At 41.8% G+C, this 23,064-nt stretch overlaps 1 protein-coding gene across 2 annotated transcripts in view; it reads right to left on the bottom strand.

Moving 5' to 3' along the window:
* LOC106591373 (B-cell receptor CD22-like) overlaps positions 1 to 22,857 on the bottom strand; it is a 30,746-nt gene extending 7,889 nt beyond the window's left edge. For both annotated transcript variants that reach the window (XM_045690946.1, XM_045690945.1), the window contains exons 1-4: positions 22,786 to 22,857; positions 6,843 to 7,187; positions 5,238 to 5,438; positions 4,441 to 4,770 (exon numbers count right to left, since the gene is read on the bottom strand). In XM_045690946.1, coding sequence (XP_045546902.1) covers positions 4,441 to 4,770; positions 5,238 to 5,438; positions 6,843 to 7,187; positions 22,786 to 22,840 — 931 coding nt within the window. In that variant the 5' untranslated portion in view covers positions 22,841 to 22,857. The remainder of the gene's footprint in view (positions 1 to 4,440; positions 4,771 to 5,237; positions 5,439 to 6,842; positions 7,188 to 22,785) is intronic.
* Between the last annotated feature and the right edge of the window lie 207 nt (positions 22,858 to 23,064).

The following is a 23,064-nucleotide window of genomic DNA, read 5'->3' as shown; positions in this document are numbered from 1 at the left end:
CAGAGACCCGGCAGTGTGGTGTCTACAGGAAAAGGAGGGCCGAACACACCCACATTGACGGGGCTGTAGTGGAGCGTGTTGAGAGTTTCAAGTTCCTTGGTGTCCACATCACCAACAAACTAACCCCTTGGGTTGTGCCGTGGCTTAGATCTTTGTGGTCTATACTCGGCCTTGTCTCAGGATGGTAAGTTGGTGGTTGACGATATCCCTCTAGTGGTGTGGGGGCTGTGCTTTGGCAAAGTGGGTGGGGTTATATCCTGCCTGTTTGGACATGTCCGGGGGTATCGTCGGACAGGGCCACAGTGTCTCCCGACCGCTCCTGTCTCAGCCTCCAGTATTTATGCTGCAGTAGTTTATGTGTCTGGGGGCTAGGGTCAGTCTGTTATATCTGGAGTATTTCTCCTGTCTTATCCGGTGTGAATTTTAAGTTCTCTCTCTCTCTCTCTCTCTCTCTCTCTCTCTCTCTCTCTCTCTCTCTCAGGACCTGAGACCATGCCTCAGGACTACCTGGCCTGATGACTCCTTGCTGTCCACCTGGCCGTGCTACCTGTCCCAGACCTGCTGTTTTCAACTCTCTAGACACAGCAGGAGCGGTAGAGATACACTCAATGATCGGCTATGAAAAGCCAACTGACATTTACTCCTGAGGTGCTGACCTGTTGCACCCTAGACAACCACTGTAATTAGGTCATCTATGAACGTTGGTCATCTATGAACATTTGAACATCTTAGCCATGTTCTGTTATAATCTCTGGCACAGCCAGAAGAGGACTGGCCACACCTCATAGCCTGGTTCCTCTCTAGGTTTCTTCCTAGGTTCTGGCCTTTTTAGGGAGTTTTTTCTAGCCACCGTGCTTCTACACCTGCATTGCTTGCTGTTTGGGGTTTTAGGCTGGGTTTCTGTACAGCACTTTGTGACATCAGCTGATGTAAGAAGGGCTTTATAAATCCATTTGATTGATGTTTTCTGAACACACCAAGACAGTCGTGAAGAGGGTACAACAATGCCTTTTCTCCCTAAGGAGACTGAAAAGACTTGGCATGGGTCCCCAGATCCTCAAAAAGTTCTACAGCTGCACCATCGAGAGCATCCTGAACAGTTGCATCACCGCCTGCTATGGCAATTGCTCAGCATCTTAACCTCTCTAGGGTATGTGGGACGAAATCGTCCCACCTACTCAACAGCCAGTGGAATCCCGTGGCGCGTTATTCAAATACCTTAGAAATGCTATTACTTCAATTTCTCAAACATATGACTATTTTACACCATTTTAAAGACAAGACTCTCGTTAATCTAACCATACTGTCCGATTTCAAAAAGGCTTTACAACGAAAGCAAAACATTAGATTATGTCAGCAGAGTACCCAGCCAGAAATAATCAGACACCCATTTTTCAAGCTAGCATATAATGTCACAAAAAACAAAACCACAGCTAAATACAGCACTAACCTTTGATGATCTTCATCAGATGACACTCCTAGGACATTATGTTATACAATACATGCATGTTTTGTTCAATCAAGTTCATATTTATATCAAAAAACAGCTTTTTACATTGGCATGTGATGTTCAGAACTAGCATACTTCCGGTGAATTTACTAAATTACTCACGATAAACGTTCACAAAAAACATAACAATTGTTTTAAGAATTATAGATACAGAACTCCTTTATGCAATCGCTATGTCCGATTTTAAAATAGCTTTTCGGCAAAAGCACATTTTGCAATATTCTGAGTAGATAGCCTGGCCATCATGGCTAGCTATTTTGACACCCACCAAGTTTGGCCCTCACCAAACTACGATTTACTATTAGAAAAATGTGATTACCTTTGCTGTTCTTCATCAGAATGCACTCCCAGGACTTCTACTTCAATAACAAGTGTTGGTTTGGTTCAAAATAATCCATAGTTATGTTCAAATATCCTCTGTTTTGTTCGTGCGTTCAAGACACTATCCAAAGGGTGACGAAGGGTGACGCGCCCGATGCATTTCGTGACAAGAAAATTCTAAATATTCCATTACCGTACTTCGAAGCATGTCAACCGCTGTTTAAAATCAATTTTTATGCAATTTTTCTCGTAAAAAAGCGATAATATTCCGACCGGGAAACCCTGTTTTCGTTCAAAGACGAAAAAATAAAAACATGGTGTCGCCTCGTGCACGCGCCTCAGTCTCATTGTTCTCTGATCGACCACTATCCAAATGCTCTACTGTTTTTCAGCCAGGGCCTGCAAAGGCATCATTCAGCGTTTTGCCGCCTTCTGAGAGCCTATGGGAGCCGTAGGAAGTGTCACGTTACAGCAGAGATCCTCAGTTTTCAATAAAGAGAGTGTAGAAGCCCAAGAAATGGTCAGAGGGCACTTCCTGTAAGGAATCTTCTCAGGTTTTTGCCTGCCATATGAGTTCTGTTATACTCACAGACACCATTCAAACAGTTTTAGAAACTTTAGGGTATTTTCTATCCAAAGCCAATAATTATATGCATATTCTAGTTTCTGGGCAGTAGTAATAACCAGATTAAATCGGGTACGTTTTTTATCCGGCTGTGCAAATACTGCCCCCTACCCTAGAGAGGTTAAGGCACTACAGAGGGTAGTGCGTCACTGGGACCAAGGATCTATGTACTAGGCATGATCAGTGGAAGGCCCAAAAAGACCCCAGTCTCCCAAGTCATAGACTGTTCTCTCTGCTACCGCACGGCAAGCAGTGCCGTAGTGCCAAGTCTCAGTCCAAAAGACTCCTTAACAGCTTCTACCCCCAAGCCATAAGACTGCTGAACAGTTAATCAAATGGCCACCTAGACTATTTGCATTGACCCCCCCCCCCCCTTTGTTTTTGCGCTGCTGCTACTCGCTATTTATTATCTATGCACAGTGACTTTACCCCTAGCTATATGTACAAATTACCTTGATTAACCTGTACTCCCGCACATTGACTCGGTACCGGTACCACCTGTATATAACCTCGTTATTGTTATTTTATTGTGTTACTTTTTATTATCTATTTTCTTAAAACTGCAGTGATGGTTAAAAGGATCAAACCCTTTTCTTTTTTTTTCACCTAAAATGACATACCCAATTCTAACTGCCTGTAGCTCAGGACCTGAAGCAAGGATATGCATATTCTTGACACCATTTGAATACATCCAACTGTGGCTCAGTTGGTAGAGCATGGTGTGTGCCAGGGTTGTGGGTTCGATTCCCACGGGGGGCCAGTACAAAATTTCTTTTTTTTTAAATGCATGAAATGAAATGTATGCATTCACTACTGTAAGTCGCTCTGGATAAGAACGTCTGCTAAATGACTAAAATGTAAATCTAAACACTTTCAAGTTTGTGGAAATGTGAATATAACACGTTAGATCTGGTAAAAGATGCTTTTTACAATGTTTTTTTGTACCATCATCTTTGAAATGCAAGAGAAAAGCCAATATATGACGTAGGACTCTAGAAGCAATTTTGATTTTGGCCACTAGATGGCAGCAGTGTTTGGGCAAAGTTTTAGACTGATCCAATGAACCATTGTATTTCTGTTCAAAATGTTGCATCAAGTCTGGCCAAATGTGCCTAATTGGTTTATTGATCCATTTTCAAGTTCATAACTGTGCACTCTCCTCAAACAATAGCATGGTATTATTTCACTGTAGTAGATACTGTAAATTGGACAGTGCAGTTAGATTAACAAGAATTTAAGCTTTCATATCCCATATCAGATATGTCTATGTCCTGTGAAATGTTCTTGTTACTTACAACCCCATGCTAATCACATTTGACTAAGTTATCCTAACCGTCCCACGGGGCGGGACACCAATCCTGTAGAGGTTTTAAGGGCTTGTAAGTAAGCATTTCACGGTAAGGTCTACACCTGCTGTATTTGGCGCATGTGACAAATACAATTTTATTTGATCATGCACCTATCTAGAAATGTGGGCAGGGGAAGAAAATACATAATTTATGCACTTAAATAGCGAATGGAGGCCGCTTTTCCCATGGTTACTTTTCATGATAGCCAGGTAGGCTATACTCTTGCTGTAAAGGGCAGTAATGTGCTTGATATTTGGAAAGTTGAGAAATAAATATAGTAGGCCTAGCCTATAGAAAGCTGTTGGGATCCTTCTCTTTTTAATAGAGGCCATCACTCAGTTTTCTCACGCAATTGCATAGCCTATAGAAATGTTGCACAACATGAGCTCATGTTTGATTAGATTTTTGATTACATTTGCATTGATGTCAGAGTTATTAGAGGGGCAATAGATTGCTGAGTACCAGGCAGTTAGTACGTTTGGTAGGCTACTAATGACCATCAGCAGCATCTGAGCTTGGAGAAGGCTAATTACCGTGACTAAACAGTCACGTGGAATTTGACAGGCCTCATGACTCATGACTGGCTGTGTGGCGGTAAAATGGTCACCGTAACAGCCCTATGTGTGACAGATTACCTGTGACAGTCAGGGAGACAGGTGAGCCAGCAAACTTTTCTCCGGATGTTATCAATCTGAACCTGTACCCAGCAGAGTCACTCACTCTCAGGTCTGTGAGTCTCAGGGTACCCTCACTCTTCATATCTCCAAGGTACTCTATATGACCCTTATATCCTGGCACTGAGCTCAGATCTTCAGGATCCATATCTGACTCCCATTTAGTAAACCAGAAAGTATTTTTGATCTCATGATCACTAGGATATGTGTAAGAGCAGGATATGTCCACTGTTGACCCCTTCAAGGCGCAGATACTCTGATGGGTGTAAGTCACAATCCAACAGTTCCTACCTGAAATACAAAAAGACAACAGAACATCTTACATAAGTCTTTCATTGCAATACCTACCAGTATACACTTATGTTGTTAATAAAGTAGGAAAACAATAATTACAGTAGTGAAAACCATAATGATATGCTGTGAAAGTAACCAGGAAGTGACTACCCTCTCAGCGTTGTAGTTTCTAAACTTTAAAAATACATTAAAATGAATGGGTGTTCAATGTGCCAACATATTGAGCAAAGGTTTTCATAAAAGGAATCTGGTAGAAGTAAATTCACCCACAAACATGAATATAATTTAATATATCTTATGAATTTGATATACAATCTTGAAGCCCTTCCACACAGCGTGGGAAAAGATACGGAACTAAAGCAGAAGTGGACGGCACATTAACAAAAAATAAAATTATAATAATCTCACAAACTGAAACAACATTTTATTTGTATGAAAATTGTATTTAAAAAGTCCACACTCACACACTGCAAGAGAGTGGAGATCCTTGTGGCCTTTTACAGCACAGGAGTAACTGTCTGCATCACTAAAGTAGTCTGAGTACAGGCTGGAAGTGTCCTCCTTTACTTTGTGTCCGTTCTTGTACCAGATGTAGGTGGGGTTGTCAGTCAGAGTACAGGTGGTGCTACAGGTCAGTGTCTTACCAGTCACCTTCACCTGAAGACCTGGAGAAAAAACAGTATCACTGTACAGTCATGGCCAAACGTTTTGAGAATGACACAAATATTAGTTTTCACAAAGTCTCCTGCCTCAGTTTGTATGATGGCAATTTGCATATACTCCAGAATGTTATGAAGAGTGATCAGATGAATTGCAATTAATTGCAAAGTCCCTCTTGCCATGCAAATGAACTGAATCCCCCAAAAACATTTCCACTGCATTTCTGCAGAAGGCTTCAGGGCGCCCAAGAAAGTCCAGCAAGCGCCAGGACCGTCTCCTAAAGTTGATTCAGCTGCGGGATCGGGGCACCACCAGTACAGAGCTTGCTCAGGAATAGCAGCAGGCAGGTGTGAGTGCATCTGCACGCACAGTGAGGCAAAGACTTTTGGAGGATGACCTGGTGTCAAGAAGGGCAGCAAAGAAGCCACTTCTCTACAGGAAAAACATCAGGGACAGACTGATATTCTGCAAAACGTACAGGGATTGGACTGCTGAGGACTGGGGTAAAGTCATTTTCTCTGATGAATCACCTTTACGATTGTTTGGGGCATCCAGAAAAAAGTTTGTCCGGAGAAGACAAGGTGAGCACTACCATCAGTCCTGTGTCATGCTAACAGTAAAGCATCAAGAGACCATTCATGTGTGGGGTTGCTTCTCAGCCAAGGGAGTGGGCTCACTGACAATTTTGCCTAAGTACACAGCCATGAATAAAGAATGGTACCAACACATCCTCCGAGAGCAACTTCTCCCAACTGTCCAGGAACAGTTTGGTGACGAACAATGCCTTTTCCAGCATGATGGAGCACCTTGCCATAAGGCAAGTGATAACTAAGTGGCTCGGGGAACAAAACATCGATATTTTGGGTCCATGGCCAGGAAACTCCCCAGACCTTAATCCCATTGAGAACTTGTGCTCAAGCCTCAAGAGGTGGGTGAACAAACAAAAACCCACAAATTCTGACAAACTCCAAGCATTGATTATGCAAGAATGAGCTGCCATCATTCAGGATGTGGCCCAGAAGTTAATTGACAGCATGCCAGGGCGGATTGCAGAGGTCTTGAAAAAGAAGGGTCAACACTGCAAATATTAACTCTTTGAATCAACTTCATATAATTGTCAATAAAAGCCTTTGACGCTTATGAAATGCTTGTAATTATATTTAGTATTCCATAGTAACATCGGACAAAAATATCTAAAGACCCTGAAGCAGTAAACTTTGTGGAAATTAATATTTGTGTCATTCTCAAAACTTTTGGCCACGACTGTAAATCCCTTTATCACTGACGTATCACTCTAATACAAATATGGAAGAAATCCTGTTAAACAGACATAAATACAAACCAAGACAATTTTCCTGAACTAATTGGAATTTACAGTAACAGTTTAGCTATATTGAATGTAACTGTACCTGTGACAGACAGAGTGACTCCAGGACTGCCAATATATTTCCCTCCTGCCTGATCTGTTATTAATCTGATTTTGTACTCAGCAGAGTCACTCTCTCTCAGGTCTGTGATTTTCAGGATAGAGTCTTTCTTCTTATCTCCATGATACTCCAGACGACCTGCATACTCTGGGTCCTGACCTAGACTGTCAGGTTCTTTACCAGTCCCCAATTCAGTGAACCAGAAGGCTGTTGTAACTGTACCATTGGGATATGTGTACATGCAGGACAGCTCCACTGAAGACCCCTTCAAGACACAGATACTATTCTTGGTGTAAGTCACAGTCCAGCCATCCTGACCCAGTACCACTGAAAAAGTCACAACACAATTGTATCAAAATTAAGCCAAGGTCTGTTGGCACAGACTAAGGGACGGATCGAGAGACAACCGATCAAGGTGTGCCGTGCTACTATAGTTTGTGAGGCCTGGCCTACTGTAAAACTTCAATTAGTTTGGGCGTTTATTTGCTTACCTTTAAATAACGGAACACAACAGATGCTTTATTACAGACAGGCTTCTACTTGAGCCAGGCTTCTATTTCTTAATTTCCTTCACTAACGTGTTAGGGACAGATCACAATTTACTGGGGGGGTCCAAAATAGCAGAAAGAGTTGTCAAACTTTTTGTTGCTTTGGGGAGGGTTGTGTGTTTTTTTTATTGGCCACAGGGGAGGGTAGTGTGTTGTTTCTCTGGGTAAAATGCGTTATTTTTCAGGTTTACTATATAATGTCTTCTATGCTAGCCAAATGTCCTCCTCATCTTGTATGCGCCTCCACTATATCAAGGTGTTTTGGTACTTCCATTATGCACTACATTTTTACACGTGGTAACTTTTACTATACCACAGGTCAATATAGTCTACCTACCACAGGTCAGTATAGTCTACCAGTCTAACCATCTATCCTGCCCTCTGTTCACCATTCATAGTGACAATAGTGGAAGGTGGATTGTTAGTCCAAATCTGTAATAGGCTAATTAGCAATAATACCACAAATAACAATTTTCAAAGCTGCAGACATTTTCAATATGAATTCACATGAACAAATAGGAATAGCTGATATGCAGCAGAGAGACCAGGTGCATCATTGCGCAAGAAAGAACATGAGACACACAGTTTAAAAGCCCCCCTAATGATCTTGTTTAGGAACAATACAATGATCCTACATAGGCTAGACTACAAAACAACAATGCAATGAATAGTTTCAATATTGTTTTTAAGTGAGTACACAATTCTACTGTAGTGAAAATGTCATTTGAATAATGGCGCAAAAGCCCTGTGATTTGAATGTTTCCTTCCATTTGGATCAGCTGTGGGTCTACGACAGTTTATAAGGTCTAGTAAGGCACAGTAGCAGGCCAGTCTGACTGTGTTTCTGATACTGAGATCCGCTGTCTGTTTCAGAGCATCATTCTCCCATGTCCTCCTATAATAACGTGGCCATATATTCTCCCGGCAGGTCCAGTTATTCAGGAAATCTTAAAGCATGATCTGCCTCCTCTCCAATCCGAGTGGCTATTCCTCGCGTACCTAAGAAGTAAGGCTTCAATATAACCTAAATAATCATTTAAAATGTATTACCTTTTATATGTGGCATAAACACAACCAGTCACAATGTTGTAATCTGATTAGGCTACTTCAAAAGTCTCCTTTAGTCATGCGCACATTCGTCCAAAATATAATTCCAGGAACCTCAAAATGGCTCGACACTAACCCGGATCCAACCAACTTTTTTATGCAAATAAAGTACATGTTGGATAGAAAATGTCACAACATCATGGGAAAGCATTTATCAGGCTACCGATTAAATAAATGATGATGAACCTCACAAAGTGGTGAAAGTGCACGGTGATGAGCTTGATGCTCCTTTCAATAAATATCGAGGGTCTTATTCTGGTGACGTGTTGATTGATGCTTGGCTGCCGTTTGACAAATAAAAATAATTGTACACTTTTGTACATAATAATAGCATCATGTAGGCTACAGCTGCACTGTCTCTGCAAGCTGTTGGCTGGAGAGCACATGCCAATATCAGAGTTGGCACATTCACTATATAACTGATAATGGATAATGAATAATTAAGGTACTGAATGGTTAGTCCCATAAGGTCTAGTAGAGGCCCGGGACAAAATGTGTGTGTGTGTGTTTTAGTGGGCCTAAGAGAACAGTAGGCATCTGTTTTACCCGACCTAGAAACTTGGAGAGACTTTGGAGAAAACCGGGAGGTACCTCTCCAAGGTTTCTCTAATCTTGGGGGGGGGGGAGCACAGACAGCGCTGGGTTGTGAGAAATCCGAGGAGTGTTTCATATATCTAGTGTTTGTGAAGTTTGTATGTGCGTTAGCAGGGAGGGAACTATAAAATAAATGTCTTTGTTATTTGGACCTCAGAACGTTCTCTGAATAAAACTGTACAGATCTTTTGCAGAAAGTTGAGTCCTTGCCTAATTATTTAACCCATTGTCTTACAAAACCTGGGGATTAGTCAAGGCTTATTGATTGCTAATTATTATCATTAAGATAAAAAAAAATCCATTAACAATAACGCAACATGTTTTTGTGACAAAACCATCAGTAGGCCTGTAGTTTAAAATATTTATAGAGTTGAAAATGAGATGGAAACCCATTTAACTTGTATTTTTTATTTGGTACATGGGAAGTTAATCCCGAAAGTTATTTATATGTGCACTACGTATTTACACAGACTTTTATGCGCAAAAACTCAATTTGTTGGAAACACAACTCTGATGGGAAAATGTGCATGCTATTTCTATGCAGATTTTAAAATATTTGCTTCACCAGCAGCCCCAAACATCTAAAGAATAAGCTACAGACCAGCCAAAGGCTTGTAAGAATTGTACTTAAACTCCCCCTTCATACTCATCTGGAGGTCAAGCATTTTTGTCTGCATTTCTATAATGTGTCTGTATCTATGTAATTGTATATGCATTTATGTTAAAGATAGCGACCACAATGGAAATAAGTCCCTGACTGCATTGTGCAATACTGGTCACTTTTAAATAACTGTGTGTATATACATGTGTTTTTTTAACTGACAAATAAAATCAATCCATCAATCAATTTAAACTGTGAAGTGACCATTTGATGAATGGAAAGAGACATCCGTTACAAAACACCAAAAAGTTCAACGACATTCAGAGATTGTCAAGCCAAGCCTTCAATACTGGGTAAGACTACAAGATAAGGAGGGATGTAGTCTCTGTTTGTCCAGATTGAGATCGAGTATTGATTGTGGTGTTAAAAACGCAAACCATGATATTGAAGTGCTCGAAGTCATTATGCTTTTGCTTATTGGTTGTGTGGTGCATTGGCACAGAAACCTGTTGGTGGAAAATTTGTTGCATATATTTTATATACTGTATAAATAAATATGGCATCAAAATGTTGAAAATCTGATTTTCACCTAGCTGATCATTGTCTGCAGCAGGCTCAGATCGTAGTGTAAAGAAACAGGCAGGGAGAGTGATCTCGTCGGTGGTGATCGGCGAACCCTCAACCTTCTGGCCAGTAACTTGGCGTGGCATTAACTGTGACGCAAAATCATGCTGAAGTGGCGAAGTCAAATTTCACATTTATAAACATATAATGAAAATGAACTTGTCATGCCCTGATCTGTTTCACCTGTCCCTGTGATTGTCTCCACCCCCTTTAGGTGTCGCTAATTTTCCCCAGTGTATTTACCCCTGTGTTTCCTGTCTCTCGGTGCCAGTTCGTCTTGTATGTTTAAGTCAAGTCAACCAGCGGTTTTCCCGTTCTCCTGCTTTTTGCTATTCTCCTTTTTCTAGTCCTCCCGGTTTTGACCCTTGCCTGTTTCTGCACTATGTACCCCCCTGCCTGACCTTTCTGCCTGCCTTGACCACGAGCCTGTCTGCCACTCTGTGCCTCCTGGACTCTGATATGGTTTTGACCTTTTTGCCTGTCCACGACCATTCTCTTGCATACTCCTTTTGGATTAATAAACATTGTAAGACTCCAACCATCTGCCTCCTGTGTCTGCATCTGGTTCTCGCCTTGTGTCATGATATAACTGGGTGGGTTTGGACTAAATATAAAAGCACTAAAACTCTCTCTGAAAGCTTCACTTATACAAAAGTTTTACTTGAACCCAAAATGGTTCTCAAATAGATTACTAAGAAAAGCTCATCCCTTGTTTAAAAATTGCCTCTTTGTCTTTGTACAGATTGCCATGTCTAATTTTCAATTAATTGGAAATGAAACATTCTTCAAAGTATCTATTTTCCAAAAAAAGCATTGCAGAGCTGGTTTCAATTTCATCCCCCAGAAAAGACAGAACAAATATTACAACACATATTATGGCTGACCTCAAATGTGCTGGTTGATAAAAGACCTGTATTTATGGAACATATGTTTGAAAAGGGTATTTTGTTTTCAAATTATATTGTAAATTGGTAAGGTAGAATTATGTATTTCATGGAGTTATTGGAATTGTATGGGAGGGTCTGCTCAGTCCAAGATTACAACCAATTGATTACAGCATTACACAAATGGAGGCGGCAGGTGGCAGCGGCGGGAGGTAGGGATCTGGTGTGTCTGCCCAACATAAAGGATCAAAACTGCCGGAGGAACAAAAACAGCATAAATAGGAAAGTATACCTGTATGGTCAAAAAACTATACCGCTCCCGCGTCTAGCAAGGACTCCTCCCCCCAAAGGCCCAACTTCCTGCTTTTATCCTAACACACTTACTGCAGTACAATGAATGGGCAAGAGGGGGGGGACAAAACTAAGTTACACTAACAACAAATGAATACATCTCAAACAGGTAAATATAAATCATACAGGTACGTACCTAATATTTCATCATATACATTCATATTTACACAAATATACATGGAGCTCTGAATGTTCTGTCTTTTATACAAATATGTCCAAATCGGCTCTAACATACCGGCCCCTAATTGTTGACTGCACTGAATGGACAACAATTACTTAATATTCAAACGTAGAGCCAATACACAAAACATTCTATACCAGAGCACTATTACAGTTCATAGCTATATACAAATATACAAGGTGCCATATAGGAAAATAGTCTGTAGATCTCAGTCTGAGTTGAAGTGTTCAGGTGTTCAACTTCCAAAAATGTCAAGAGTATGACGTCCAAAAAATGTATGACTACGACATCAAAGAATGTAAGAGTACAACATCAACGAATCAGAGGTGCACGTGATTCAAAGATGGAGCACTGTGTGTGTGTGTGTGTGTCTCACTCCGCTGCCTCCAGGAGAAGACAGAGTTTATTGATAGGTCTCTGTAAGATATTGGTCTTGGTCTTAACCAAGACGCTCCGGACAAGACCTTTGGCCCCTGGCAAAGCCTCCACCACATGCCCCATTAGCCAAGAGTTCCTAGGGGCGGTGTCGTCGACGATGACCACAAGGTCACCAGGACTGAAGTTTCTCTTAGTTTTGTTCCACTTGTTCCGTTCCTGCATAAGTGGAAGATACTCCCTGATCCATCTCTTCCAGAAGAGGTCAGTAATATATTGTACTTGCTTCCATCTCCTTCGTGAGTATAGGTCGCTTCTCTGGAATAGTCCTGGTGGCAGGACTGGCTTTGCTTTCAGATGAAGCAGATGGTTCGGAGTCAGGGGTTCTAGATCATTAGGGTCATTTGTTACAGTTGTGATTGGTCTGTCGTTCATGATTGCCTCAACTTCACACAAGGCTGTCTGCAAAGCCTCATCATCCAGTACTTGCTCTTTAAGGACTGAATAGAGGATCTTTTTTACTAGTCTGATCAACCTCTCCCATACCCCGCCATGGTGGGCTCCAGAGGGAGGATTGAATGACCATGTCACTCCTTCCTTCAGTAATTCATTTTGAATCTTGTTGTGATCCAGCTCTTTCAGAGCTTCTCCGAGCTCTCTGTGTGTTCCAACAAAGTTGGTGCCATTGTCTGTTCTGATACTTGTGACTGGGCCCCTTCGACAGATGAACCTGCGCAGGGCATTGATGCAGGAATCAGTATCCAGATAACTAGCAACTTCTAGATGGACAGCTCGACTTACAAGGAAAGTAAAGATCACACCATACCGCTTCACATGAACGCGGCCTCGCTTCACCTATATGGGGCCGAAGTAATCTATGCCCACATGGGTGAAAGGCGGCAAATCAGGTGACACCCGATCTTGTGGAAGGTCGGCCATCTTCTGTTCTCCAGCTCTAGCTTGCATCCGCCTGCAGAAGACACAGCTCTTAAGGATCTTCCTTGCTAAGGAGTTGGCACAGGGTATCCAATATCGCTGGCGAAGTCTAGAAAGCATGTGCCCTCTCCCAGAGTGGCCAACCTGCTCATGGATGTGGAGTAAGATCAGTCTGGAGATGTAGGAGTCTTTGGGTAGGATCATAGGATTCTTTAGTTCCGTAGGCATAGCAGCTTTGCTTAACCTTCCTCCCACTCTCAGAATGCCATTGTCAACAATTGGATCAAGCTTACAGATTGAGCCATTTCTCTTGGCACATTGTTTTCCTTTCACAACTAGTGTAATTTCTTGTTTATAGTGCTGTAGTTGCTCAAATCGAATGATGGCCTTTTCTGCTTCATCTAGGTCATCCACAGACAGACTTTCTTTTCCAAATGTCAGTTTGAACTTGTCAATTTGTTCCTTCAGTGAGTTTGTCAGACTCTGATCTGAACCTGGATCAGTTTGTGTGAGAACTTTCCTTTTCTGGCTTAACTGTATAAGAAGTCTCTTCAGTTTCAGCATCCAGGCAACTGCTTTCTTCAAGCTGTTCCATGTTGAATAGTACTCGATCAGTTTGCTGGTCGGACTCTTTTCTTCCACACATGTACTGTTTACGATGACGTCTTTTCTCACCTCTGGATCATCTGAAGGGATGGAGCCAAGCTCCTCGGGGACTTCTGGCCATTGTGTTTCTGTTTTCTCCAGGAATTCTGGTCCTTTGCGCCATCTCTTTGAGTTCAGGAAAATTTCAACATGTAATCCTCTTGAAGCATCATCGGCTGGGTTGTGTTTGGAGTTCAAATACCTCCACTGTTTTGCTTTCGATAGGTCACGGATCATAGCAACCCTATTAGCCACAAAGGTATGGAATCTCTTGGTATCGTTGCGGATGTATTTTAGCACAGACTGGCTGTCTGTCCAGAAAGTTGACTCCTCAAGTTCAATCTGGAGCTCCAACCTTAACATCCTGTCCACTCTCACTGCCAATGTTGCTGCAGCAAGTTCCAGCCTGGGGATCGTCATCTGCTTGAGTGGAGTGACCCTTGATTTCCCCAGTATGAATGCAATGTGGACCTTTCCCATACCGTTTGTGAACCTAAGGTAGCTTGCCGTGCCATAACCTTGCTCACTTGCGTCACCGAAGTGATGCAGCTGTGCGGTCTTGACTTGACCAAAGTTCTCAGGCATCATACACCTGTCTATCTGGAATCTAGAAAGCTGGTCTAGCTCTGAGAGCCATCTCTTCCATGAAATAGAGTGTTCTTCGGGGATGACTTCGTCCCATCCACACTTTAGCTTGCAGAGCACTTGAAGAATTTGCTTTGCCTTTAATACGAATGGTGCGAGGAAACCTAATGGATCATAAACAGAGCTGACAGTAGAGAGAATACCTCTTCTTGTAAGGGGTCTGTTCTTGACAATGACTCGGAAGGTAAACACATCTCTTTCAATGTTCCATCGGATTCCAAGTGCCCTTTCAACAGGCAGCTTTTCTCTGTCCAGGTCCAGTTCTTTTATCTGCTTGGCTTTGTGTTCATCAGGGATAGAAGTCAGCACAGCACGGCTGTTGCCGACCCACTTGGTCAATTTGAACCCACCCTGAGAGCACACATCCCTGAGGTTTTTGTGAGAGCTATGGCTTGTTCTTCTGTGGCCACTGACTTGAGGCAGTCATCAACGTAGAAGTTGGACTTCACTGTTTGAATCACCTCTTCATCGTACCTCTCCCAGTTGTCTTCTGCAGTCTTTCGTAGTGCAAAATTTGCACAACTTGGAGAGGATATAGCACCGAAAAGATGTACTGTCATTCTGTACTCCTCCAATCTTTTGTTAGTGTCACCATCCGGCCACCATAGGAATCGCAGGAAGTCCAAGTCATCTTCGTGGACACGTACTTGATGGAACATTCCTTCGATGTCTGCCATCATGGCAATGTGCTCTTGCCGAAATCTTAGCAAGACTCCTATAAGCGTGTTTGCCAGGTCAGGGCCTTGAAGGAGTTCACTGTTAAGAGATGTACCTTTATAGGATGATGAACAGTCAAACACCACTCGTATTGTTCCTTTGCGCTTATGGTGAACGCCATGGTGTGGTATGTACCATACCTTGCCTTTCTCTCTGAGAAGCTGTTCTTGTGGTACCTTCTCGGCATAACCTTTTGTTATCATCTCTTCCATGAAGCCTTTGTACTCTGCAGCGTAACCTTCATCCTTCTTAAACTTCCTTATGATATTTAGAGCCCGCTGCTTTGCCATGTCACGATTGTTCGGCAGGACTACCTGTTTGTTGCGAAAGGGCAACGGTAAGTAATAGTGATGGTCTTTGAGGGTTATGGAGCTTGATACTATCTCCATAAACTTACGATCCTCAGCTGACATCTCACTCTTCTCTTCATACTCTCTCTCAGGGAAGTCATGGTTGTATTGATTTACAAGAAGAACCCCCAGGTCGGCCATTGAGATACGATTGGCCATCACCGTAGGACATCCAGATTCTTCTGCCATGGTACAATTGTTAAGAGGACCGTTCATCACCCATCCAAAGATGGTTTTCACTGCATACGGTCCGTTGCCTTGGCTATTTATGATTTGCCAGGGTTCCATTGCCTTTGGAGCATTTACGCCAATCAGGAGTTCGACGTCGGCATCAATTTCCTTCAACTGAACCCCTTTCAGGTATGGCCACCTTTTGAGATCTTTCTGAGTGGGAATGTTCTCTCTTGTCACTAGGATCTTATTTTGGGTGTAGACCTTTGGTAATGCAAGAAATGTGTTGCCTTCCACGTTGCCAATCTCTAATCCAGATATCTCAAAGCTCTTGGTAGGACTCTCCTGCCCCATTGTGCGTAGCAGAATTTCAGTCTCACTGCATTTAGCATTCAGCTGCCTCATGAGTCTCTCCGTACAAAATGTTGCCGAGCTACCAGAATCGAGAAACGCATAGGTTAACACAGACTTGCTTCCATTTGCCACCTTTACTTGAACTGGCACAATTGCAAGTGCACAATCTGTACCGGCCCCGGTATCGTCACCAGCTTCCAGTGAGACAAGAGCACTGCTGACAGTCTCCTCCCGCTTTACTGCTACACCACTCATATCTGCCTTTTGAGATCTAAATCTCTCTCTTCCTTCAATGTGCAGGATAGTGGGGTGCTTTCTTTGACAGCTCTGACAGGTCATCCTTCTTTTACATTCTTTGCTTAAGTGTCCTCTCATCAAACAGCCAAAACAAAGGCCTTTTGATCTCAGAAACTCAACCTTGGATTCGTGTGGCTGTGCCTTCACCTGTTGGCAGTCGACCAATAAATGCTCTCCAGCACAAAATACGCATGAGGTACTGGGAGCGTCAGAAGGATAGGTGCCTGGTCTCCTTACTTTTAATGTTTGTTCTTTTAGAGGTTTTTCAGAGTCACAATCTGCTGCTACAGCTACTGCAGTGGCAAAGCTGCTTCCCCTACTCTTGGACTTGAACTGCTGTTTAAAGTCAGCTTCTGTTCTGGTTTTTAAAAACTTTTTGTTGAACAGGGGATCTTGAATATCTCCATACAACGGATCCTGCAGTATTTTGGCCTGTTTTTCCATGAACGTCACAAGGTCACTGAACTGGGCCCTCAGGTGTCTTCTCTCTAAAATATCACATGCCGTAGACCTCCATTTTTCCCTTAGTTTGTAGGGAAGTTTTGACATGATCAACTTTATGTTGGAGGGAAGATTAAGCTCTTCCATGTTCTGTAGGTCTTGCATAGCATTACAGCAACCTCTAAGATAGAGTGCATAGCCACCCAGTCCCTTTCCATCATCCGGTTTGATGTTTGTCCAGTTCCAAGCTTTTTCCATGTAAGCAGTGGTGACTTTGATTTCATTGCCAAAGTGTTCCTTTAACAACCTCTTAGCCTCTGCATAGCCTCTTCTGGCTTCCATATGCAGACAACTACGTACCAGATCCTTGGGCTGACCAGTGGTGTACTGTTCCAGGTAATAGAGCCTATCCTGGTGACTGCTCGTCTTATCTTCTATACCATGTTCAAATGCACGCATGAATGGCCTAAAGTTTAGAGGATCACCGTCAAACATAGGTATCTCCCTAACAGGGAGTGTGGCCTGTTTGTGCTGTAGTACAAGGAGGTCAGCAATTTCATTCTGCCTTTGCATGACAGTAGAGAGGTTATCATGGCTGGCATTATCGCTGATACCTGCAGTGTTGATTCTGTGTTGATTGCTAGACCTTGCTGTTGGCTGCTGAAGGGTGTGGTTCATGACTGTTTTCTGAATAGGTTTTGATGGCTTTGTTGTCGGTTGTTGTAAAACCCTTTGTAGTGGGGTATTTGGAACTGCACCTAATGCAGCAAACTCAACAGGTGATGTTTCAGGTTCCACATAGACCTCAGGTACCTGGTTCTCAAAATAAGAGTTCATTCCATCTTCTTGGCTTAGTAAATGGGCTGCCACAGCATGGGATTGCGAAGTTGACTCAACACTCTCCAGGACCTTCAGTTTGGCATTATATGCTGCTATGTCCGTTTCCAGTGGCATTTTCTCCATCCTAACATTCAGTTGAGCTCTCTGTTGTTCCAGTTGAGCTTTCTGTTGTTCCAGTTGAGCTTTCTCCAGTTCCAGTGCATGCTTGTCCTGTAATGATGCTTGGCGAGCTAGTAGAGCTGCTCGTTCTGCCTCAGCTTTTAGGCGTGCAGACGACACTGAGGAAGCCGTCTTAGAATACTTTGTTTTACTTGATGTTTTTGACACATTGGAAATGCTGTCGTGTGGTTCAATGAGCGTTTGTGGCTCAACTTCAGCTTTTTTCCATATTTCCACCTCTTTCAGGAAATGTTCATAAGTTCTCATTCTTGGTTGATAATAGTTCATGCTCTCCTGTTCTTGTTCCTCCTCTGTGGCCAGCTCTAGCACAGATTCATGAGCATGCTTAAAGTCATTGAGAACAGCATCAAATGCTTCAAGACTCTCATTCACAGTTTCAATGTTTCCTCCATCAACAAGAAGGACTTTTATTTCATTAATTTTGCGTGTACACGCTCCAAGTTTGCCTCTCCGGGCTGCATATAGTGAATTTAAATGATCCTCTGCCCTCTCCAGTGGAGTCTTATTTGGGATTTCATCCTCCATCATTCACTTTTAGTTCACTCAATTTACAATGACACAGTTGTTGGTTTGATTGTTAAACGTAATGCCCCTTTAGACCTCCTTTAATGCTTTAAAACACAGTCATCCATTTCAGCATATTGACCCATTTTGAATTGAACATGTGCAAGTTCGGCATTTTAGTTGCGTTTTAAACATTTCATCCCTTTATACGTTTTGTCCCTTTAATGAAGTTTGAACACGCAGTATCATTCGTTGCGTGGATGCATTGCATTTCCACGTTAGGCCAAATATTAGACATATGATTAGGTTACATTGTGCATAGGATCTCAGTGTTTCCCAATCTTAAACATCTTAATTGTTTAATTGTCAAGCGAGCTGTCCTTATGGTACGAATGCAATTACAAATAGAATAATATCCAGTGTGTGTCCAAAACCGGAGATTTCCTTCCGATAGCAATCCTTCACGGAGTTTTTTGACTTGAATGTAGTGGCTTCTTTTCCTCTTTACCATAGCCACTGCCCAAGCCTGAAGCGGGGTTGTTTGGTACGCATACAGTCCACACTCAAGGTTTCCAAAAAGCCAAACATTCAATGTGATCCAGGGATATGGTGCAACAAAAATGTTTATTCTTCTTATATCTAACAGGAAAATGAATATCCAATCAACTTAAAACATAGGTTACTTGATATGGAAAATACACAATATGACCTGTCTGTATGTCTGTATGGTCAAAAAACTATACCGCTCCCGCGTCTAGCAAGGACTCCTCCCCCCAAAGGCCCAACTTCCTGCTTTTATCCTAACACACTTACTGCAGTACAATGAATGGGCAAGAGGGGGGGGACAAAACTAAGTTACACTAACAACAAATGAATACATCTCAAACAGGTAAATATAAATCATACAGGTACGTACCTAATATTTCATCATATACATTCATATTTACACAAATATACATGGAGCTCTGAATGTTCTGTCTTTTATACAAATATGTCCAAATCGGCTCTAACAATACCAGTTTCGTTTGAGGACCAGGATGTTGACAGCTGTGCCATACAGATTAAAAAAAACCTGGGAAGAGATTTTTTTTTGTACCAATTCCATGGTACAGGGTGTATGAGTTGATATATATACAGTTGAAGTCAGAAGTTTACATACACTTAGGTTGGAGTCACTAAAACTTGTTTTTCAACCACTCCACAAATGTCTTGTTAACAAACTAGTTTTAGTAAGTCGGTTAGGACATCTACTTTGTGCATGACACAAGTAATTTTTCCAACAATTGTTTACAGACAGATTATTTCACTTATAATTCACTGTATCACAATTCCAGTTGGTCAGAAGATTACATACACTAAGTTGACTGTGCCATTAACCTCCCTGGGCAAGGTGGGACATTTGTGTCCCACCTAGTCAACAGCCAGTGGAATCGCGTGACGCGAAATACAAATACTTCATAAATGCTATAATTTCAACTTCAATTTCTCAAACATATGACTACTTCTCCTGAATCGAACCACGTTGTCCGATTTCAAAAAGGCTTTACAGCGAAAGCAAAACATTAGATTATGTTAGGAGAGTCCATCGACAAAAACAACCACACAGCCATTTTCCTAGCAACTAGCATGCATCACAAATACCCAAAACACAGCTAAATGCAGCACTAACCTTTGACGATCTTCATCAGATGACACTAGGACATCATGTTACACAATACATGCATTTTCTGTTCGATAAAGTTCATATTTATATATAAAAACAGCATTTTACATTGGCGCGTGACGTTCAGAAAATATTTTCCCTCAAATACTGCCGGTGAATCAACGCCACAATTTACAAAAATACTTGTCATAAACATTGATACAAAATTAAACTATCATTCAAAGAATTATAGACGAACATCTCCTTTACGCAAACGCTATGAAAGATTTCAAAAAAGCTTCACGAGGAAAGCACTCTTTGCAATAATCTGAGTACTGAGCTCAGAAAAATACACCAGGCTATACAGATAGCCGCCATCTTGGAGTCATCTAAAATCAGACATTGCATTAGAAATATTCCCTTACCTTTGATCATCTTCATCAGAAGGCACTTCCAGGGATCCCAGGTCCACAACAAATGTTGTTTGTTCGATAAAGTCCATAATTTATGTCCAAATAACTCCTTGTTGTTCGTGCGTCCAGTAAGCTACTACAAGTGTAGAAAGCGCGTGGATGATGTCGCGACGAAAAGTAAAAAAAAGTTGTATTTACGTTCGTTCAAACATGTCAAACGTTGTAAAACATCAATCTTTAGGACCTTCAGAACATGAAGATTCAATAATATTTCAACCGGACGGTTCCTGTGTCTTGAAAAAGGTTTTGGAACGGGAGGATCCTCCCTCGTGAACGCGCTCCAAGAAGTGATGTCACCTCATGCCTCAACAACTTCCCCTCCTTGTCATTCGGGCTCTGTTCATCGTAGAAGCTTCAAACAACTTTGTAAAGACTGTCGACATCTTGAAGAAGCCGTAGGAAGTGCACAATTATTACTACGTCACCGTGTATTCAATAGGAAACGACTTGAAGAGAGCCCATGCATCCAGATTTCCACTTCCTGGTAGGATTTCTCTCAGGTTTTTGCTTGCCATATGAGTTCTGTTATACTCACAGACACCATTCAAACGGTTTTAGAAACTTCAGAGTGTTTTCTATCCAAATCTACTAATAACATGCATATCCTAGCTTCTGAGTTTGAGTAGGAGGCAGTTTAATATAGGCACATATTTTTTCCGAAATTGTCAATACTGCCCCCTAGCCCCAACAGGTTTTAAACAGCTTGGCAAATTCCAGAAAATGATGTCATGGCATTATAAGCTTCTGATTGGCTAATTGACATCATTTGAGTCAATTGGAGGTGTACCTGTGGATGTATTTCAAGGCCTACCTTCAAACTCTGTTCTTCTTTGCTTGACATCATGGGAAAATCAAAAATAAATCAGCCAAGACCTCAGAAAAAAAATTGGAGACATCCACAAGTGTGGTTTATCCTTGGGAGCAAAGGCCTGAAGGTACCACATTCATCGGTACAAACAATAGTATGCAAGTATAAACACCAAGGGACCACACAGCCGTCATACCGCTCAGGAAGGAGACGCATTCTGTCTCCTAGAGATGAACGTACTTTGGTATGAAAAGTGCAAATCAATCCCAGAACAGCAGCAAAGGACCCCGTGAAGATGCTGGAGGAAACAGGCACAAAATTATCTGTATCCACAGTAAAACAAGTCCTATATCGACATAACCTGACAAGCAGCTCAGCAAGGAAGAAGCCACTGCTCCAAAACCGCCATAAAAAAACAGACTATGGTTTGCAACTGCACATGGGGACAAAGATCGTACTTAAAGATCGAAATAAATAATTCTCTCTACTATTATTCTGACATTTCACATTCTTAAAATAAAGTGGTGATCCTAACTGACCTAAGACAGGAAATATTTACTAGGATTAAATGTCAGGAATTGTGAAAGACTGACTTTAAATGTATTTGGCGTATGGTGTATGTAAACTTCCGACTTTAACTGTATATTTAAAACGACTCAAGATTTCTTGCTTTTCAGCTAAAATGATTCTACAAAATTCTTGCCACCAACAAAGTGTTGAATATTTGGGGCATTCAGTTATCGTAGCTCTTCAGATTTTGTTGTGTGGATACAAAATCAATAGACCATTTGTTCTGTTATTGCCCTCGGGTAGCCTTTTGCAGGTCTCAGGTTCAGGAATGACCTGAAAAAGCATAACATTAATCTAAAACTGACCATATAAACAGCATCATTGGGAGATCTGGAGAGAACTGGTCAGTCAATTACTAATATACTAACACTCTTAGGAATCAACTCACAATCTGTGGATTCAATTTGATAACATATATTCAAATTGTATGTTAAACATCACAGCATAGTTGAAAGATACATGGTGTGTAGAAATCCAAAGAGTGTGGCCAGCAGAGATAGGTGGGATGGGCTGAAGGAAACTGAGAGTTGTGAGAGTAGAGATGTGGGAGTGGAGTTGCTGTGTAGGGGATTGAATGACAGTCAAAGATAAAAGTAAAAAATGATGTCAAAATAAACAAACAATACATTTTGAATGACACTGAGGGGCAATGCTGTTACATCCAATGCCTGTTTTGAGTGAGGTTGGTTGAGGGGCAGCTCTCGGGGAACTGTGGGAGGATCTTTGATGGTTGGTGGCCTGGCGGTTGGGAGCTTGGGCCGGTGGCCAAAAGGTTGTTGGTTTTGGGCCCATATTTGACATGGTCGGAGATCTGTCAACGTGCCCTTGGGCTTGGCGCTTGACTTCTGTTGCTCTGCATAGGATTGTCTGCTAGATGACTGACTGTAAATGTTTTGTTCACTTTGTTGAGTTGAGTGTGAATGGAAATCACAGATAAGCATCACTCAGTAAGGTGTGAAAGAAAACTATTTAACTGAAGTGGAGACTCCTAACAGAACACACCAAAATAACATTGTGATTCTTAACCTTTTAGAAATGTCTGTAGATTATTAAACAGAGCAAGTATAAGATAAGAATGAGACCATACCTGCTACAGACCAGAGAAAGACCACCAACAAACTTCCTGCTGTTCTCAAGGCCATTGTTGCATCTCCCACCCTGCAGTCTTAGAAACATAAACAACAACTCACTCTATAGCTGGTGAATAACTCCTCCTGATACATTGAAGTAGAAACTGTAAATGGGGTACAGGCCCTCATTACTGAAAATGAACCAGGCTCATATTGTGTTGTATTGTGCTATATTGTTGTCTATGTGAATACTGTCTGTCTGTAAGTCTATTGTACTATGTATGTAATGTGTGTGA

This window comes from Salmo salar, chromosome ssa12 (assembly GCF_905237065.1).
Source record: "Salmo salar chromosome ssa12, Ssal_v3.1, whole genome shotgun sequence".
NCBI lineage: Eukaryota > Metazoa > Chordata > Actinopteri > Salmoniformes > Salmonidae > Salmo > Salmo salar.
The sequence above is the reverse complement of the archived record's forward strand: the minus strand, read 5'-3'. Positions and strand labels throughout refer to the sequence as shown.